The following is an 18,888-nucleotide window of genomic DNA, read 5'->3' as shown; positions in this document are numbered from 1 at the left end:
TCTTTGCGGAGCCGGCTGCAGGGAGGGAGGAGAAGGAGGGAAGGTCTGGAGGAGCGCGTAGAAACTTTTCACCTTTTGCAAACTTGTCGGTGTGCGCACAGCCCGAGCTGCTGCTCGCGTGAGAGGCAGAGGAAGGCGCCCAGCCGCTTTATCGGTGCACGATCCTGGGCACTCAGCGCAGGTAGGAGTTTAATATTAGGGTCTGTTTCTGTAATGCAAGAAAAATTCCCCCTCCCCGCTTAACAAAAGGCAGCGTCTAGGCAAACGTACACTGCTGTCCAGTCTATCTCGGTTTATTTGATCTTTATCTGTATTTAAATGGCTTTGCGAGATTCACTTTTGCAAAGGAGAGGTGGACGCACGTAGGTCCCCCAGTTTGCACTGAGAGGCGCACTGAAGTCCTGCGGCTGCTAGAGTGTGTTCCCGTGCTTTGCACGGGGTTTAATCGCAATCGGAGCGTGGCTGCTGCTGTTGAGCTGCAGTTGATTGAGAGTGGCCAGGCCGATCGCGGACGGTGCCTGGAGGAGGCTTGCTGCCTCTTGTAGGGGGATGTTGCAAGCAGGGAAAGTGGTGCGAATTTGCAGGGGGATTTGCTTTACCCAGTCCCGCCTTCTCGCAGGGTGGTTACTGTGCTGCGGCTTGCATGGGTCTGCCTGTGTTGGGGCGCAGAGGGGTTTCCCCTAGAGGTGTGAGTTATCTGCTGCCCCAGTTGAAGTGAGAGACTCCTTCCTTGGGTGCTGACATCGTGGACTCTCTGCCCACTGCGGGTGGCAAAGAATGGGCAATAGAGAATGCTGCTGCTGGTGGTTGTGAGATAAAGTTGACTGGTACAGTGTTAAGTTTTGAATATGGGTGCCTGATCTTATGGTAGACTCGCACACAAGATAGATTTGGGCGACTGTCTCAGGTGTGACAGAATTACTAATTTGAGATCATTTCTGCAGGGCTCCAGCACTATTAAACTTAGCACTACATCACTATACCCGATGTAACTGCTCAAAGATGTCATGCCACATCATGCACCTGATAGGTCAGGGAAATTAGATTTCTACCACAAGCTACCTGGAGCATCTGTTTCAAATATCAAATGAGAGATGTGCCTTTTATAATGTGTTTCTTTTAAATATTACAGATGCCTTTTGATTGTATGACTGCTGAAATGTATTGAGTGCTCCAGCTACTTTTCCAACAATGAACAGGTCAAAATCACCAGTGCTGGATGGATTAGGAAACACGACCTGCAACGCACACAAAAAGATTTCCGTATTATTTTCAATAATATTCATGACGGTGGGAATTTTATCCAACAGTCTTGCAATAGCAATTCTCATGAAGGCATATCAGAGATTTAGACAGAAATCAAAAGCATCCTTTTTGCTTTTTGCTAGTGGTTTGGTTATCACCGATCTTTTTGGCCATCTCATCAATGGAACTATTGCTGTGTTTGTGTATGCCTCTGACAAAGACTGGATTCGATTTAATCAATCAAACATTCTCTGCAGTGTTTTTGGCATATGTATGGTATTCTTTGGGCTGTGCCCTCTCTTTCTGGGCAGTGTGATGGCTGTTGAACGTTGCATTGGAGTTACTAAACCAATATTTCATTCTACAAAAATGACTTCTAAACATGTAAAAATGATTTTGACTACGGTATGTCTCTTTGCTGTTTTTATAGCTTTGCTGCCTATTCTTAGCTTTAGAGCATATCAAATTCAAGCATCGAGGACCTGGTGCTTCTATAAAACAGAACATATTGAGGACTGGGAAGACCGATTTTATCTATTACTTTTTTCTTGTCTTGGGTTACTGGCCCTTGCTGTTTCGTTCTTGTGCAATGCTGTCACAGGAATTACTCTCTTAAGAGTCAAATTTAAAAGTCAACAAAGACAAGGCCGATCTCATCATTTTGAAATGATCATTCAGCTATTGGCTATAATGTGTGTCTCTTGCATTTGCTGGAGTCCATTTCTGGTAAGAGCCTAATATGTTTGACAATTTTTAATGCACATCTGTGTCTGAAGCTTGTCATTTTTTATCTGCAGGTTTTTGATAGTGGCTAGCTGTGGTGAACACCACAGATCACACTTGTAACATCATGTGTTACACTTACAAGCATTTTATTATTTCAGTTTCATATTGCATGTGGCATTCTGAACTGTGCATCTGTAACAAAGATGGTATTTGTTTTCGTTTCTGACTAGAACTGAAATAGATTTAGCAGTAAGCAGAATATGATGATCATAAAAACCTGTTTACGGTATCATGCAGTGCTAAAACACTGGTCTCCAGTCTGAACGAAGGTTAACATGGGTGTTAGTGAAACAGTAGGAGATTCCCAAAAATTGTCCATGTAGATCTGTCTGAAAATACTGTTAGGTCCCAAACTATTATTTCACAACTCTGTTTATGTGTAGTTATGTTTATAGTGAGTCTTGCATGAGATACCCAGAATTGTGAGCCCGTGTATTACCCATCTCCGCTTCAGCAAGTGAGAGTTTGCTGTTGCTAAGATGTGTGTCAGCTCCCTGACACAGTAGCTTGTCCGCCTTGCCAGCAAACTCTTGAGGACACTGCCAGTTTGCTGCAGGTAACAATCGATGAACCTTAGTTCCCCAGAGACATCTCTCTGCAGTGTTCAGTCCCTTCCACTGGACAGAAGTTAAGTTCACTGCTGTCAAAGAGACAGAGCACATACCAGCCTGTTTGGCTAGCTGAGCATTCACTGTCTACTTTAATACATAGCACTGAGATGGTTTTATAATAAAACAAGAAAAAGTTTATTAACAAAGAACAGAGATTTTAGTGATACTTAGCAAGAACAAAAAACAGGTCTGATTACAAACAAAATAAAACATGCTTCTAAGGCTATGTCTACACTACACAGCTTTTAAGGACACAGCTGTGTTGCTACAGCCGTTCCACTAAAATTCACACCGTGTAGCTGTTGTTTGTCAGCTCTCCTGCGGACAAAAAACTTCTACCCCCAATGAGAAGCTTTTGCATTGTCAGCAGGAGGGTGCTCCTTCCAACAAAGCACTGTTCACGCTGACTCTTGTCATTGGCAAAACGCTTGTCTTTCGGGGAGTGGGGGGATTAACACCTCTCAAAGACAAAAGTTTTGTCATTCAATTGCCAATGTAGACATAGCCCTAGTGATTAAAACTCCATTTCATCAAGTTGCAATCTTTGTCTAAGCAGGTTTCTCACTTACATTAAGTCTCCAGCAACTCTTGCCTTTCAGTTCAAGAGAATCCAGCTTTCCTAGGCTCAACGGCAGCTGTATGCTATCATCCCCTAAGTGAAGGATAATTAAAATGTCTCCAGCCCCCTCCCCCCTTATATTATCCAAGATCTGTTGTCTCTGTTTCAAGAGCCAGAAGGTTTTTTTAGGGATGTAGATTCTCCCCTCCCTTCCCCCAATGTGATTGTGTCTTCTCCCCTGCTCATTTAGCTTGATGGCTTTATTTACCATCCGATGAAGTGAGCTGTAGCTCACGAAAGCTTATGCTCAAATAAATTGGTTAGTCTCTAAGGTGCAACAAGTACTCCTTTTCTTTTTGCAAATACAGATTAACATGGCTGTTACTCTGAAACCTTTACCTTCTATGTAAATATGCTTTCATTGGGTCAAGCTTTGTAAGCCAGAGGACACACAGGTGAATGCATAGTCCTTTGTCCAAGCCAAACTTGTTTATCAAGTTTGCCCCCAAAATAAATTTTAGGAACACGTTTCCAACACACAGGCACAATTCTTTACACGCCATCTGCATGTATGCCCAATAATACTCATGACCAGCATGTCACCAGTTTACATAAGATACCTTACATGACACCTTTGAGTTACATCTTATGACAACAATGAGCGTGTCAGGCTTGATGTGAGTTATGGTATGTGGGGGTGGGGGGCTCTGCCAGTTGTTAGTTGCGGGCTCCATGGTCACAGATGGAGCCTATAAAGCCCAGTTTATACCACAAGTTGTGAACCATATTAAGGAAGGTAAAGTTTAGAATTAGTTAATAATGTCATCTCACTTTTATAGAGCAACTTTCCTCGTTAGTTCTCAAAGCACTTTACAAAGGGAAGTTTTATTATCCCCATTTCACAGATGGGGAAACAGGCATAGAGGTAAAGTGATTTGTCCAATGTATCCCAGGAGATCAGTGGCAGAGCTGGGAATAGAGTTCAAGTCAATGCTTTGCCCATTTGGCCACGCTGCCTAATATGTTGATGCAACTCATACGTTTTAAAATCCATTTCAAAATTGTGTTAATAGCATTCGAGCTGTACTGATGTTTTTGGTAGTGGCTTAATTTCAAGTATGGTTTAGATATAAGTAACCTGGTTTAGTTGTAGTCTGAACAGAGCTTTAGCAAGGTTTGTTGCAGATCAGCATTAGGAGCTGGTGCTCCCAGGCAATCCCTCAAAACACAGCACAGAACCTAGTGCCTACATGTTACTGGCTGCAGTGGTTCTTCCAAACTGCTTAATGCAGGTCAGGTCAGTATAAACCAGTGGTGGGCAACCTGCGGCCCATCAGGGTAATCTGATTGTGGCCCATGAGACATTTTGCTGACGTTGACCATCCGCAGGCACGATCCTCCACGGTTTCTCTGTAGCTGTGGTTCACCGTTCCTGGCCACTGGGAGCTGTGGGAAGCAGTGGGCCGCAGGCCACTGGGAGCTGCAGGGGGGCTTGCGGATGGTCAACATCGGCAAAATATCTCGCGGCCTGCAGTCAGAGTACCCTGATGGGCCGCATGCGGGCCACAGGTTGCCCACCACTGGTATAAACTGTGTCAGAAATCAGAGTTGGAACATACAGTTTGATTATCATATAGTAAAGAATCCTAAAGTTTCTTACTCTGTCCTATGATCGCATTATAAAGCACATCTGAACTGGGTCCCAGAGCATAGTGTGCATGTTCACACACTTATGAAAATGGTTTAACATAACCAGGTAAACTCTTTCAAAACAGTTTAACTTTGTACTGGTGTGAGGGAGGTTAAGACATGAGAAACACTGAATCTTAATTCTTCCTTTAGAAAAAGGGCCCTCTGCTCCTCTTACACTGGTGGAAAATGGGTGTGTGATCAGAACAAGAGTATCTGCTATAAATCTTGGTCCTACTGAAATCAAAGGGAGTTTTGCCATTGACTTCAAAAGGGTCAAAATAATTTCACCTCTGCTTTTCTGTTGATTTCTCTAGACTTGCACTACAATACCATTTTAACTAATCTTAGCTTTATGTAACATTATTGACAGTTTCATGTCTCTCATACATACTTTGTGGACAAAGTCTTCAGGATGATAATGTAGGCTTTTTTTAGTGAACGATTACTTCCAGTGACCTCCTGCAATAAATTTGAAGCAAGCACAGACTGACCATCCAGAGAAGTAATTGAAGTGATCAGTTTACTTGTCAAAAAACCTGAATATATTACCCAGTCCCAATATTTATTTTCAGAAAAATATCTGTCCTTAAAGATTGCAGTTGATTTAATTGCAGAAGGACTTTGAATGTCAAAAGAACTATTAATTTGCGTTTTCTTTCAAAATCTATGTTCAGTGTTTCATCATGTATTGCATAAACAGAATTACAACTACTCTAATTGTTTTTCATTATCACTCATTCTTTTCCTTACTGTGCCCTTTCTGCCTCCTTCTTTCTAGAGGAAAAAATGCAGAACTTTCAATCTCCTAAGTACATATACATATTTTTTCTAAAGCTTGTAGATGGATGAGTGCTCCCATAAATATTTTGAAATCATTGCACTCTTGATAAAATATTTTGCATCATATAGATTGTAGTTAAATATGAATTATTGTTATCTTGACAAGGTTTACTCCGAATCCTGCTGTTTAGAGAGCTCTTCTGTTTGTGATTTATACTGACAAATGACTTAATGCTTAATTTTTGTAATTGAAAATTTATATAAATACGTTCCTCAGTGAAGTGACAGCTCTGGTTAGAGTTGGGTAGTACTGGCAGGTACTACTGAAATCTTCCTTACAGCTGTGCCAGTGTACCACTTTGTGCACGTTCAACACTCCTGAAATTCTAGCTTTGGATGTCTCAAGTCCAGGCTTGCCAGATTGTCATCAAATATTGTGCTGGCTTTTGCAGGGTGAACAACTGTCCTTTGGGGATGAGAATAAAATCACAAACTCACTTTCACATTTGATTTAGAAACCCAGGTGTTGAGGTGAAAGACTAGTTCTTTAACCCACAGATCGTTGCGATTCCCAGATTGCTAGTAAAATGAGTACTTAAGGGTGTATTAAATTGCCATTTTTGGCTAAACTTCAGCTTAAACATTTTTTTAACAACCTGATATGCTTCTATTGTGGGACTAAGCCATGTTCTTGCAGAGGAATGGACTTGATGGTCTAGGCCCTGACCCTATAGTGACTTCTGTGTGGCTGTTCGTAAAGTTAAGCACATTTGTAAGTCTTTGCAGGATTGAGGATTTACTGTCTTTTAACTATTTTGATTCTACTGAGGATATAAAAGTTAATTTCCTGAACTGTCAGCACTTATGCATTTTTGTTTTATTTTAAAAGTTCTTCAGAGAAGATAAACATATCATTAAAAGGTAACTACAGTACTACTGCGTTTTATTAGAGGGTAGTGGATCATACATAGGTATTGAAAATAAAATTTCATCAAGAACGTGTTATAAACTGGAGACATCTGCAATATGAAACTGGAGCATATCCAGAATACAGCAGTAAGTATTATTTCTCATAGTAGTAGTGAGCTGAAGGGGCATTTTAGGGATGATTCCAAAGAATATTCAGTCAGGCAAAGAAAATCATCTGGGGTAAATGAGAATACGAAAGACATTTTCAGCAATGAACTGAATAATATAATAGAGTGAATGTCCTCTTAGCCTTATTCAAGCATAAACAGATACACTAATTTCAAACTGAATATATAGGGTAGTTACTTTTTTTCTGGTCAAAACAGGCATAATTTTAGTTAACAACTTCAGCAGGAGTTGAGGGCACTCAGCACTTGGTAGGATTGGGTTCTTAATTCTGTGTTTTTCATCTAAATTCAAATTTTGGCTTCAGTTATGTGCATGCATACGTGTTGGGCTAGTCTGGGCTGTTCTGCTACCCACCCATTCTTTGAATGGAGTAGAATAGCTGTGATGGAGCAAATACCATTTCATTAGTCCATAGGTGGAGTTTTGCTTTCATAAATCAGAACAGAAGCATCATGCATATATGTATATACCGTAGATAATAAAATCCATTTATCCAGACTCTATCCCTTCTAAATTTGTATTGCCTGGTGCACATCACTTTCTCAGTTCCTTGCCTTGTATTTGAAAGCCAAATAGTCAAATATTTTTGACCTTCTCCTAAATACTTTTGACAAGTGTGGTTTATAAATAGATCGGACAGATTTTCCCCGTCTACAAACTCCATTTATCCAAAATCTTTTGGGGTTGTCAAATAGATTTGTTTTAGATTATATAATATAATATGCACCTGAATGAATAAGGTGTCTGATTTGACACCTTATTTTAGCAAAATATTAAATTAATATTTGTTTCACGCTTACCCACTGGTATAGGGGATTCTTACTAATATTTAAAGTAAAAATACCTTTTAAATGAGCAGGTGTCTAAAGTATAGTCCTAGTTTTCCATCCATTTATCATTAATTATTATTTGCTGTTTGGTAACTGAGTAGCCAAAAGTATGCTAGGTGCCGTATTAAAGAAAAGGTGGTAAATACCTTTTTAAATGAGCAAGTGTCTAAAGTAAACATAGTCCTAGCTTTCCATCCATTTATCATTAATTATTATTTGCTGTTTGTTCACTGAGTAGCCAAAAGTATGCTAGGTGCCATATTAAAGAAAAGGTAATGGGAGTCTTTCCATTGACTTCAGTGAGACCGGGGTTCTACTCTCTATCTTGAAGAACTAGTACACTAGAGAGCTTGATGTGAGTAGGAGTTGTGCTGACATGAGTTAGGCCTAAGTAGAGGTGTGACAAAGTCTGGGAAGGAAAAATGATGGCGGTAAAGGTGGTGGGGGGGGATAAGGATCACAAATACAAGGGCATGGGTTACCTCAGTAGAACTGCACATCTTGTTTTTAGTTTCTAATTGAGTTTGTCATTGTTAACTGCTATGTGCACACTATGTGTAACTTTTTCCTCTGGTTCAGTAATACCTGTAATACTGAATGGCACCTACTTTCTAAATGAAGATACTCCGTTTTCATTATAAAATCAATGTTCCCAAATATTGCACATCTATCCATTGATTTATACTCACTGTTCAATATTTTAATGCAATATAACTTTTTTCTTTGTAGTTAATACTTTTACATACATGATATAAATACTAAGTCTTTATTCTGTGTTAAAGTATCCTGTGGTTTAGATGGCAAGCTCTTTGGGCAGGGACTGTCTGTTTCTCTGTGTAAGTTCAACATCTAGGACAATGGAGCCTCTAGGGGCTTGTGCAATACAAATAAATGCATAATAATAAAAATACCCATGACTCTTACCTAACGTACATTGAGACAGTGACTTTGTTATGCTTCCCAGCCAGAAATGAGCTGGTCACTGATTAGCAGGGCTGTGAGGATGGGTTTTCTGCCCTCATGCGGGAGCCTTGCTGCAAGGGAGCACGAGAGAGTGCAGACACAGTGTAGAACACCGCCTTCATGGTCTCCCTTAGGTTAATGCAGCTCTTGGGGGATCTGCTAGTTTGGGGGAACTCAATCATCATGATGGGAGAATTCATAGGAAACTCCACAAGAAGAAACTCATATTTTACAGTTCCCTGTATGGGCATGACCCATGTGTGGGATGAATGGTCCTAACGACTCTATGCTTGTGGATTACCAGAGACACGGTTGATAATCTGAAACACTGTTTCATGATAGTATTTTCCAAAAATGTTAACACACAACTTCTGTGCTGAACCAGGTTGTGTCAAGTCATGTTTTGTGTTGCCAAAGGTCAATTCCTGCTCATTTTTACTCATCAAAGCAAATAGGGAATTTTTTTGAGTAAGGTCAGCAAGATTTGGCCCCAAGAGGTTGGATTCCCGAATAAAGCAGAAGGGATTGTAACATTTTGTGGCATGCATGTTAATGACAATCTATGCTGTTACAAAGAGCTGCTCTTTTGACGGTGGCATGGTGCCTAGCCTATTTCTTGAAACTGCTTGTTTTTTGGAGCTACGTTCATCACATAAATTCTCTGTGGCCGAAGAGACAATTGCATTTTTTTCAATATTTTGCTATTTGGAGAAGTAAAATGTACTTCCTGTAATTACACATGGGATGGGTCTGAGAGTAAATTTTTGTACAGGATCACATTCTGGCTATGGAGAATCTCCGGCATTTATTTTAATTGCAGTTCTCTGAACTTACTCTAACTCTTCATTGTCCTTTTATTATCTTTTTTGAAATGCAGGAGTCGTGCAGTAGTGGTACAACAGGGAGCTGGGTTTCAAGGCTCCTGGTCCTGATTCCAGTTAGCTCCTCCTCCCCCTCAACCCCCCAGTTTAGCTAGTTTAAAGGGACTATAAGCTGCCTGGAACTGGCCACCTTGGGAATAGCACACGTGGGAAATTTTCTTGGGTAGAGTACAGCTGGCAAAATGGCTCTTCTGCATACCCTTGTGCCTCTTGTTATGAGGTGAGAAGGGAGGGGCATGTTAGTGAAGGCAGCTGTATGGTTGGAGTACAGTTTGCTGCCTCTGTTCTGCTGCATGTAGAATTCCATCACTGGGGCCAGATTCTCAGCTGATGTAAATCGGCAAAGGATCTTGGAGGTCAGTGGTGCTGGACTGATTAACATCAGCTGAGGATCTGGCCCTTAATTATTACTAGTATAGTAGAAAGCATTCTTACTGCCTTTGTTTTACAAGAACTTCTTCTATACCTGTCACTTCGTCTGTGTGTACATATGTGTTTTAATACAGTGGTATTACCTTGCAAATTTATATCCAATGTATTTTTCATGCTAATCCTGAAGTCTGTCTCTGCATTACTGCTTTCTATATCACACTTTTGTGTCTTGGCTGATTAAATCTCTCATATTACCTTATGTTGATGTGTACGAAATCTCATCACATTTCTATCTCTTCATTGCTTTCTTTCTGCAGTTTATCTCCAAAAAATGCTGAATCTCCTTTTATTTCCTGACAAAATAAAATGGCTTTAAAATATAGTAGATTCTCTCTTATGGTCTCTGGCAGGTGATTTTTGGTAACTGAATCATGCATTTGAAAGGGAAGGTATTTCTGAATGGAAAATTTCATAAAGAGGAGATATCAGGGTTTATTTCATGAGCTTCAGGCTAACTTTCTGGAGGATGCTGCATCCCAATGAAAAACAAGACTATTTGAACAAGGATAAATTAGTCTTTGAATTAGTACAAATGTGTTTCTGAAGATTGCTGGTGGTGATGTTAAATCTCTTCACTCATCTGGCCACGCAGCTCTTTAAAAGTTGCTACTACAGAAAAAACCAGTGCCATAAATGGTGTTCTGAGTATTTCTGTTCGGCAAACTCAAGAGTTTAAAATAGAACCAGTAGAAACTATTCCACTTTTTTAAATCCTAAAGTCTTCCTTACTTTTGTTAGTTTGAGATATTTGAAAACTAGTAGGTTGATATACATGGTTCTTTTTTCTGCTGCAAAGGGAAAGATAAAGAAAAAATGTCTCGATAGGAAAAATTATAAATTTAGTGCCAGACCTTGCTAACACTACAACCTGGCTCTGCAGCAGGCTGACCCATCCAGGGAAAATGCTGACCTGGTACACAAGCTTAAAAAGAAATAGCCATTACTCTCCCGATCCAGCACATGGTCCCAATTCAAGCCCATTTCAAGAGCTTGCTTACTTTCACCTCATCTAGAAGAAGTGAACTAATTTTATAGGGGAAAGAAAAAAAGAGCGGCTTTTGCCTGGAAAAGATCTGCAGGATCTGGCTCGTTATCTTTACTCAGTAGAATCAATATTCTAAAGATTACTATCCTCTAGAGATTTTCTTCTTCAGACCTACTACTTAGCCCAAGTAGGAGGATCTGTGAGACTGACAACAGTCTTTTCTGAGTCCTTACGGAAAAATAAATCTTCTGTTGTACGTTAATCAGGCTTTCAAGCTTCATTGGCAGAAATGGACTCATTCTTCCTGATCTGGTGGGCTCTGGAGGGTCAGACCTCTGTTACAGTATGTCCTTTAGCGTAGGGAGAATTCAGTTATCATTCCTGATTGATTTCCTCTGAATGAACTGCTAATGTACTAAATGGTTTTATTATTGGAACATTGCTATGAGCCTTTTTATGAGCTCATGTTTGTAGGTGTTTATAAATTTCTGGGGAAAAAATTGGCTGTTTTGGCTGAAATTTCAGCTGCTTATTGTCAGTACAAAGGAATTGTATAGAAAGGAATTTCTGATTTGGGTTTGTTTGGAGGACTCTATTAAATTTATATCAAGTTTTTGTTTCAATTTACAAATGAACATCAGGAAATTCAAAGCTCTGATTTCTGCAGCAGCCACAGTTAAACCATGGTATTGTATATACATACACACAAACCTCATATGGTACCATACTTAAATACTTATGGTTGCTGTGGGAATCGGAGCTTTGAATTTCCTGATGCTTTCACACATGTATAAACGGAATTTACAGTGCTTTATTTAGAGGGAGGTAGCTATGTGAACCATTGGGCAGATCCTAAGCTCATGTAAATCTGCATAGCTCCATTGATTTTACTGGAGTTACACTCATTTATACCACTTTCGGAACGGATACAGCCTCTAATTTAATGATTTCCCACCCTACCTCAGAAATACAGTTTCTGTAAATAAAATAAAATATCTGTGGTGGAACCATAACTATGCTATATCTTTCTCAGTTATAGCATCACATTACATAGAATTAACTATAAATAGCTCTGTGTGTGTGTGTGTGTTATATAATATATTTTGCACTGTGAAGAATTAAATCATGAGCTTATGCTCTATTATATATACTTGGGGTAATGCTGGATTTTCACAAATGTTGTTGTCTGTCTTCGTAAGTGATTTCTTTTTTCCTCAAGTTTGGTAAAATTCCAGTTGGCCTCAGCCTTTCAGAAAAATACTTTGCTGTATGGGACTGAGCTGGGTTGCAGAGATTAGACTAGCCACGGTATACAGAGGAGGAGAAATATTTTTAACTTATTTATGTGAGTTTATGTAGAGTTCATGTCAGTTTTCAAACCGTTTCAAACGAGGTATCTCTGAATGCTTTCTAAAAGTAGTCGTGGTATAGTTACTTACAGACTATTTAGGAATTGTTCTTCTCTGGATTTGGCAGTACAGTACTCAGGAGGTTGGGAGGAGAAGAAAGCCAGATGAAGACCGTCATCGCAGTAGTAAAAAGGCTCTGGTAGAAAAGTAGAATAGTCGAGAATCTCTTCTCTTGCAGCAGCCAAGTGGCTCCAGAAGGGGAGAGGAGCTTTGGCTTTATCAGATACTTACCAGAGTGAGACTGATATTTAAGACAGAGCCCTGAAATAGTGACATCACCCTCACTTACCAGCAGCTGGCATGGGAATGGGTTTTGCCAGAGCATTACTTCTGGTTCTCACCCTCATTGTTCATATTTACTAGAGCTAGTTGAAAAAACTTCAGTGGAACAGTTTTCATTTGGAAAATGCAATTCTATCAAAATGGAAATGCTTTGATAAATAAACATGATTTTATCAAAATTTTATTTTGGGCAAGGCAGGGTAGGAAAAAGGAAAGAATTCCTACAATGTTAAAACAGCCCATTTTTGCCTTTTTTTGGGAACAAAATGTTTTGATATTTTTTCCCTTCAAAATGACATTTTGGTTTGATTTTTAAAATTTGGTGGTATTATAAAATAAAAATTAGCTGAAATTGAAGTGTTTTTCAATTTTGTCTAAACAAAATGTTTCAAAACATTTTTTTCCTGAAATTCTTTCCTGGAGAGTTTGGGTTTTGTTCTGAATCAAAATGAAAGCAAACTACAAAGTCTCTAAATCCTCCACAACAGAGTGTTTCTGTTCTCCACCCAGATCTAATATCTATCTCTGACTTGCATGCCTGCAGTTAGTAAACTTTTCAAGACCTGCTCATTTCATTAAAGACTTTTGATTTGCTACTTGATCCAAAATAGGAAGTATTTCAGTTTGGGTTCAGTTACCGTAGACCTGATCATGTTCTTTGGCTAAGATAGTTATGTACGCCGGGTCTTTTTTGCTTGAAAAATCATATACTGAATACCAGTTTTGGATAGCTGCCTAGACTGAGATTGGATCTTTGTCCTGTGGGCTGATAAATTCTTTAAATGGTAAATATGTGACCCAAACCTTCTTTGCTGAAATAAGTTCACATGGAACATTTCCAGCAATTCTTCCATATTGGCCAGTTTTAATCTGATAAATTCATGTCTTATACTATTTCTGTCATATCAATACTCCAAGCTGTCCAATGTATCCTTATGGATATTTAATTTTGGTATTAATATGAAATCCTGATTTCCCCATGCCTCCCGATGATGATAAGTTAGTTATTTCCTTCTTTACACAGCCATTAAAGCTATGTCAAACAGTACTGCAGGATCAGCTCATATTTGAAAGAGATCATTATTTAAATCTTCTTCTTGGTTTTTCACTTGGCTCTGGCTAACTTCTCTCATCCACCTATGTTTCTGCTTGCTAAATATCATCGTGATAGGAGCCCAAGTGCTAGCTATGAAACTTACTTATTATAGATTCTTCACCAGCTTTTAACACTGCTTTAATAATGACATCTTATATTTACATTGCCGTATTCACTCACTGTTGAAGTGCAGCCTGTTACTTACCTTGTAAGCTCTCTGGGGCAGGGACTGTCTTTGCTCTCTGGCTATGTCTACACAGACTGGGGAAGTGAGCCTTCCTGCGTTGGTCAACAGACTCACACTAGTGGGGCTCCCGCTTGTGCTCTAAAAAGAGCTGTGCAGATAGCGCTTTGAAGTTGTGACTTGGGCTGGAGCTCAAGCTCTGAAGTCTGTGGGGTGGGGTGAAGAGAGAAAAATAAATCATCCTTAAATGAAGAGTAGATCTTTTTTCCTCTTCTCTCTTTAATAATAAAAGATAAAACAGTTTCATGACCATCCTTAGTAGGATTTATAATGTGATTACTTTGTCAAGTTAAAAAATAAAACCTCTTTAGTTGTAACTTATTTATTCCAACTAAGTAAATGTAATAGCGATTCACTCTCCCTGCTGTTTCAGTGCACAGCCTTTATCAAACACTTACGTAAAGCTATTTGTATAAAAGCGAGCCAGTTTTTTTATAGAGGTTTTGAGAATTTTTTTACAACGCTAAAAAAAGCCACATTCACTTTTGCTTAGGCCCAGATCTGTAGATGTTATACATCACCATAGCTCCGTTAGCTTAAATGAATATACATGAGTATTTGGCCCCTATTGTTTACAATATATCTTTTTCTCAACCCTACAAGACACATGTACTATAAACAAATAACTATGAATAAATGTCCATTTCTGTCTTTCTAATGACCACCACTGTGGGTTACAACCAGAGACCAAACCCATGATTGCCAGAGCTAAAAGCAGCAGCCTCTGCCTTTTGAGCTAAGGGAATAATTCTTCTATCAGGCAGCCAACACATTACCTCTCTGGACTAGTCATTAGATGGAGATTTAAGACACACTGAACAGTGGGTTTCACTGGCTCACAAATCAGTAGACTGCTTGAAGTCCTTGGGAGACCTGTGCATCAAAGGCTTGCAAGATTGGGCCCCATGTCAATGTATACAGTGTTTTTGCACTCTAAAGGCCAGGGAAGGAAAAAGGCCTTCAATATGTACTTGCGATCTGTTTCCCCCTGTTTGAATGCTCCTTCTGAGCATGGGGTCTGATTTTGTGGCATCTTTTAAGTCAGTGGGAGCAAGGAACGCTTACGGAATTCAGCCCTATATTGAATTCTTACATAATGTAGACACAAATAATAGACTTGAAACCTAAGGAGCATATGATATTTATAAAAAATACTACACAACCTCATTCTTCACACTTTACAAACAGCCTTACAAGGGTGGTTTCTTTAGCTGGCATCTTTTTAGGCACTGTGTGCTTTTGCATTGTATATGGAGTCATCTACTATTTTCAGCTCCAAAATTTCTTAGCTTTCCGCTCAAATAACCCAAGAATATTGAGACTGTAGCTGATTTTAGGGCTTGTCTACACAAACGTGTAGTTTGTGGCAAGGCATGGTGTAAATCTACCCTGCACTAGCTTGCCATGCACTAAGGCTAGGGGTGCGAGTCCCAGCTTGCATGAACCTACTCTTGCTAGTTCTCATTGAGTCCTGTAGCCATGGACGCACAGGCAGCAGCAAGTGGTGGCACAGGCCAGCTGCCCTGAGAACGTACCCACGGGGTCAAGGTAGGTTAGTACTCAGAGTGGCTAGCCACTGCCCTGTGCTACACTAGTGTGCTAGCTCGATGAGAACTAGTGTAGGATATCTGTGCGAGCTGGGACTCATACCAATAGTTCCAAGCATAGACATAGTGTAAGTGTACATGCGGACCTTCCTGCCACACGCTAGAAGTTCTCTAGTGTGCTTTAATCTATTCTTGTTTCAAAGAGGGGAGATCAAAGGGCATTTAGAGAACTTTCAGTACGTGGGCAGCAGGGTCCACAAACACACTTTTGTGCATGGTAGGCCAGCCCGGGGTAGATTTATGCACTGACTTATTTATGCACCGCAAATTAAGTATTCATGTAGACAAGTTTACACTGAGGCTATGTGATATATATATATATTTTTAAGACTGTATTCTGTCTCAGCATGGACCTGTTTCCCAAACAGGTGCCCCCAGGCAGCTCTGCACACAGGATCCAGACAAATTATTTCTGCTAATACAAATGATACATAATAAAAGCATGAATAATCTGTGTAGGTGTTTGTACACAGAGGTCGCTGCCATTTCAGGGGTGTACATGGGGATAACATGCAGAAAAGGTCTTTGTGCCCCATTATGGAATGCTCCAGGAAGGTTGCTGTGGACAACTTCCTTCTTGTGGTCTCTTGCTGGGCACAGTTTGGTGCCTGTGCCCTAGACAAAGTTTAGATCTTTGTGCTTAATTTTATCTTTCCCCAATTTTCAAAGCTGCTGTACAACTAACTTCTGTCCACAGGGCTCTAGTAGGCAGTTGATTTATTTTAGTTAACCTGACCTTCTTGGGACATGACATAGAGGAGAAAGTCAGAGCTCTATTAACTTTTTTGTAGTTAAAATGTTTAATCTTGTGTACACAAAATAAATTCCTCTTGATAAAGTTTACTTTAATATTGTATTCATATCTCCATATACAGCATCATAATGTCAATAAATTGTAACAAAAGAGTAACAAAAGAGACACTAACTATACTGGTCAGGATGTTTGGAACGTTTATCTGGTAGTTTTGATACATTCTTTTGGAGTCTATCGCTTTTACACTTATGTCTGATGGCTCCTTCCATAAAAAGCTCATGGAAAATTATATTATTTATGAGTAATTGTTCAGATAATGTATTCCTGTCTCTAAGTTTGTTGCATAAAAGCTGTAAAATTGTAGATGGTGAAAATATCCCAGAAACTTTTAATAGAGCATAACAAAATATACCGTAATGGCACTGCAGACTCTTTCATTTGGGAAGTCATGAAGAACAGGATCTTGTACCAGCTCAGCAACTACACCAAGAACTGCTTACACCTCTAGGTCAGAAGTAGCTGGATTGCCAGACAGCAAATTACCACAGAGACTTATTTTAATCAAAGTTATGCTGATGTAAAGCTGGAATAATTTTTTTGACATTACAACAGTATAACATTTTGTGTGAGATCAGAATCTGTCCCATGAACTTTAAAGGATGATCAGTGAGACTACCTCTAATTCTCTGATCGGAGTTGAGAGACTGTATACAAATGTGCTACTTGAACAGTAGTATGTGCATATAGCAGTATTCTCTGCCCTAAGACTTTGGACTTGTCAACTGACTCACTGCTAATAAGTGACCTTTTATTATTTGATTGGAATTATATTAATAAAGCTATAGGCTTTTCCTCTGGCATTTCTCACCACATTGCTGTACCTGAGCACCTCACAAACATTAATGATTTTAGCTTCACAATACTCCTGTGAATTATGTTGAACTCTGAACACAGGAAGGCCATGGCAGGGCCAGGAATGGAACCCAGATCTCCAGCCAAGTTGCCTTAACCATAAGACCTCCATAGTCTGGGTATCCTCAGCCAAACTTGGACATCAGAATCTTTTCTGAACTTTGGATATTTGGTTTGCTTAATTGGTAGCACCAGCTATCTAGGACTCTGTACTTCCTTTCACCGTATACTTTTCCAAGGATAGTGTCCTTCACACCTATCTAGTGCATGGTTGCTTTTTCTCAAGGGAACTGTGTTCAGAAGGATAAGCAGTGAATTGATGTATGTAGGTGAGTACATATTAGCAACAAACAGACATGGACTTGAATGTACCAAGACTCCTTGAATGTACCAAGACAACTGGGCCAGACTCCTACCTGGTATAGATTTGATATACTGTCAGATTTCAGTGGATCTATGCTAGTTTATACCAGCTGAGAATCTGTCCCCTTGTCTCATTTCCCTCTAGTACAGTGGTTCCCAAACTTTAACAACCTGCAAACCCCTTTCACTAAATTGGGAAATCTCGTGAAACCCCTCCTAAGAATTAATATTTCCAGGGATTTAAGTTTAAATTTCCTCAGTGTGATGGATGCACTTCCTTTGCTCTGCATAGCTCTTGGAACTCCGGAACCACTGGAGGGAGAAAGTCTCAGGTCTGGCTTGGCATCAAGTCTGTTTCTCTATTTGGTTTTCAGATGTGCATACGAGGAAAACACTTTCTCGCATAAGTATGTTGTTGAAAATGGTAACAATACTGTAGCAGCATTTTCTGCCAGAAGGGGGTACTCGTTTCTTAAACTCAGCAAAAAGTTGATCAGTGACAGATTTCTGAAACTCCTTTTCAGTTCGTAATCACAGGAGATCTCAATCAATTTCTCTATTTCCTCAGTGTTCAATATCTGTGCTGAGAAAGTGGTATCATCAAAGGGGTTGTGAATGCAGTCATTATCATCTGACATAGCTGGAAAGTATTCTCTGAAAGTAGTGCAAAGTCCTTTTAGGTATGCAGTTATATTGGTTTTAGTGCACTGATCCAACTGAAGTTTATGTTCTGCCGGGAAGTCATGAAGAGTACTGAAACACTCAGTTTGATTGTTTTCCAAACAACTTTCCCAGAACTGCAACGTCTTTATCATGGATTCAACTTGCTCTTGCACATTGAAAACTGCTATATTGAGGCCTTGAAGAGATAAATTTAGGTCATTAATTCTTGAGAAAATATCTGCTAAATAGGCTAGGCTCTGGAGCCAGAAACTATTTTCCATACAGCTGGCAAGGTGGTAAGGGTGGCTGTTGAAAGAAACTAGGATTTCTGTTCTAAGTTCAAACAAGCGCACAAGGATTTTGCCCTGTGAGAGCCATCTAACTTCAGTATGAGTCAACGGACAATTGTGTATACTACCCATTTCTTCACAAAGTACATGAAATATTCTGGAATTTGTTGGCTGTGATTTTATGAAATTCACCATTTTCACTGCATTGTCCAGCACTTCCTTCAGTCCCTCAGGGATGCGTTTTGCTGCAAGGGCTTATCTATGGATACTGCAATGAGTCCAAGAGTCTTTTGATGCGACCTTTTTTTTGTTTGAGCTACAAATCCAGTATACTTCCCTGTCATTGATGTGGCCCCATCAGTGCAAATGTCTAGGCAACGGGTCCAATCTATTTCCTTTTCTTGAA

At 39.6% G+C, this 18,888-nt stretch overlaps 1 protein-coding gene across 1 annotated transcript in view; it reads left to right on the top strand.

Annotated features, from left to right (window-relative positions):
* Nucleotides 1-1,191: 1,191 nt before the first annotated feature.
* Nucleotides 1,192-18,888, top strand: part of PTGFR (prostaglandin F receptor) — a 31,099-nt gene continuing 13,402 nt past the window's right edge. The window contains exon 1 of the mRNA XM_073358235.1: nucleotides 1,192-1,971. Coding sequence (XP_073214336.1) covers nucleotides 1,192-1,971 — 780 coding nt within the window. The remainder of the gene's footprint in view (nucleotides 1,972-18,888) is intronic.

Source organism: Lepidochelys kempii, chromosome 8, assembly GCF_965140265.1.
Source record: "Lepidochelys kempii isolate rLepKem1 chromosome 8, rLepKem1.hap2, whole genome shotgun sequence".
Taxonomy (NCBI): domain Eukaryota; kingdom Metazoa; phylum Chordata; order Testudines; family Cheloniidae; genus Lepidochelys; species Lepidochelys kempii.
This window is presented reverse-complemented; position numbering and strand designations above follow the sequence as displayed.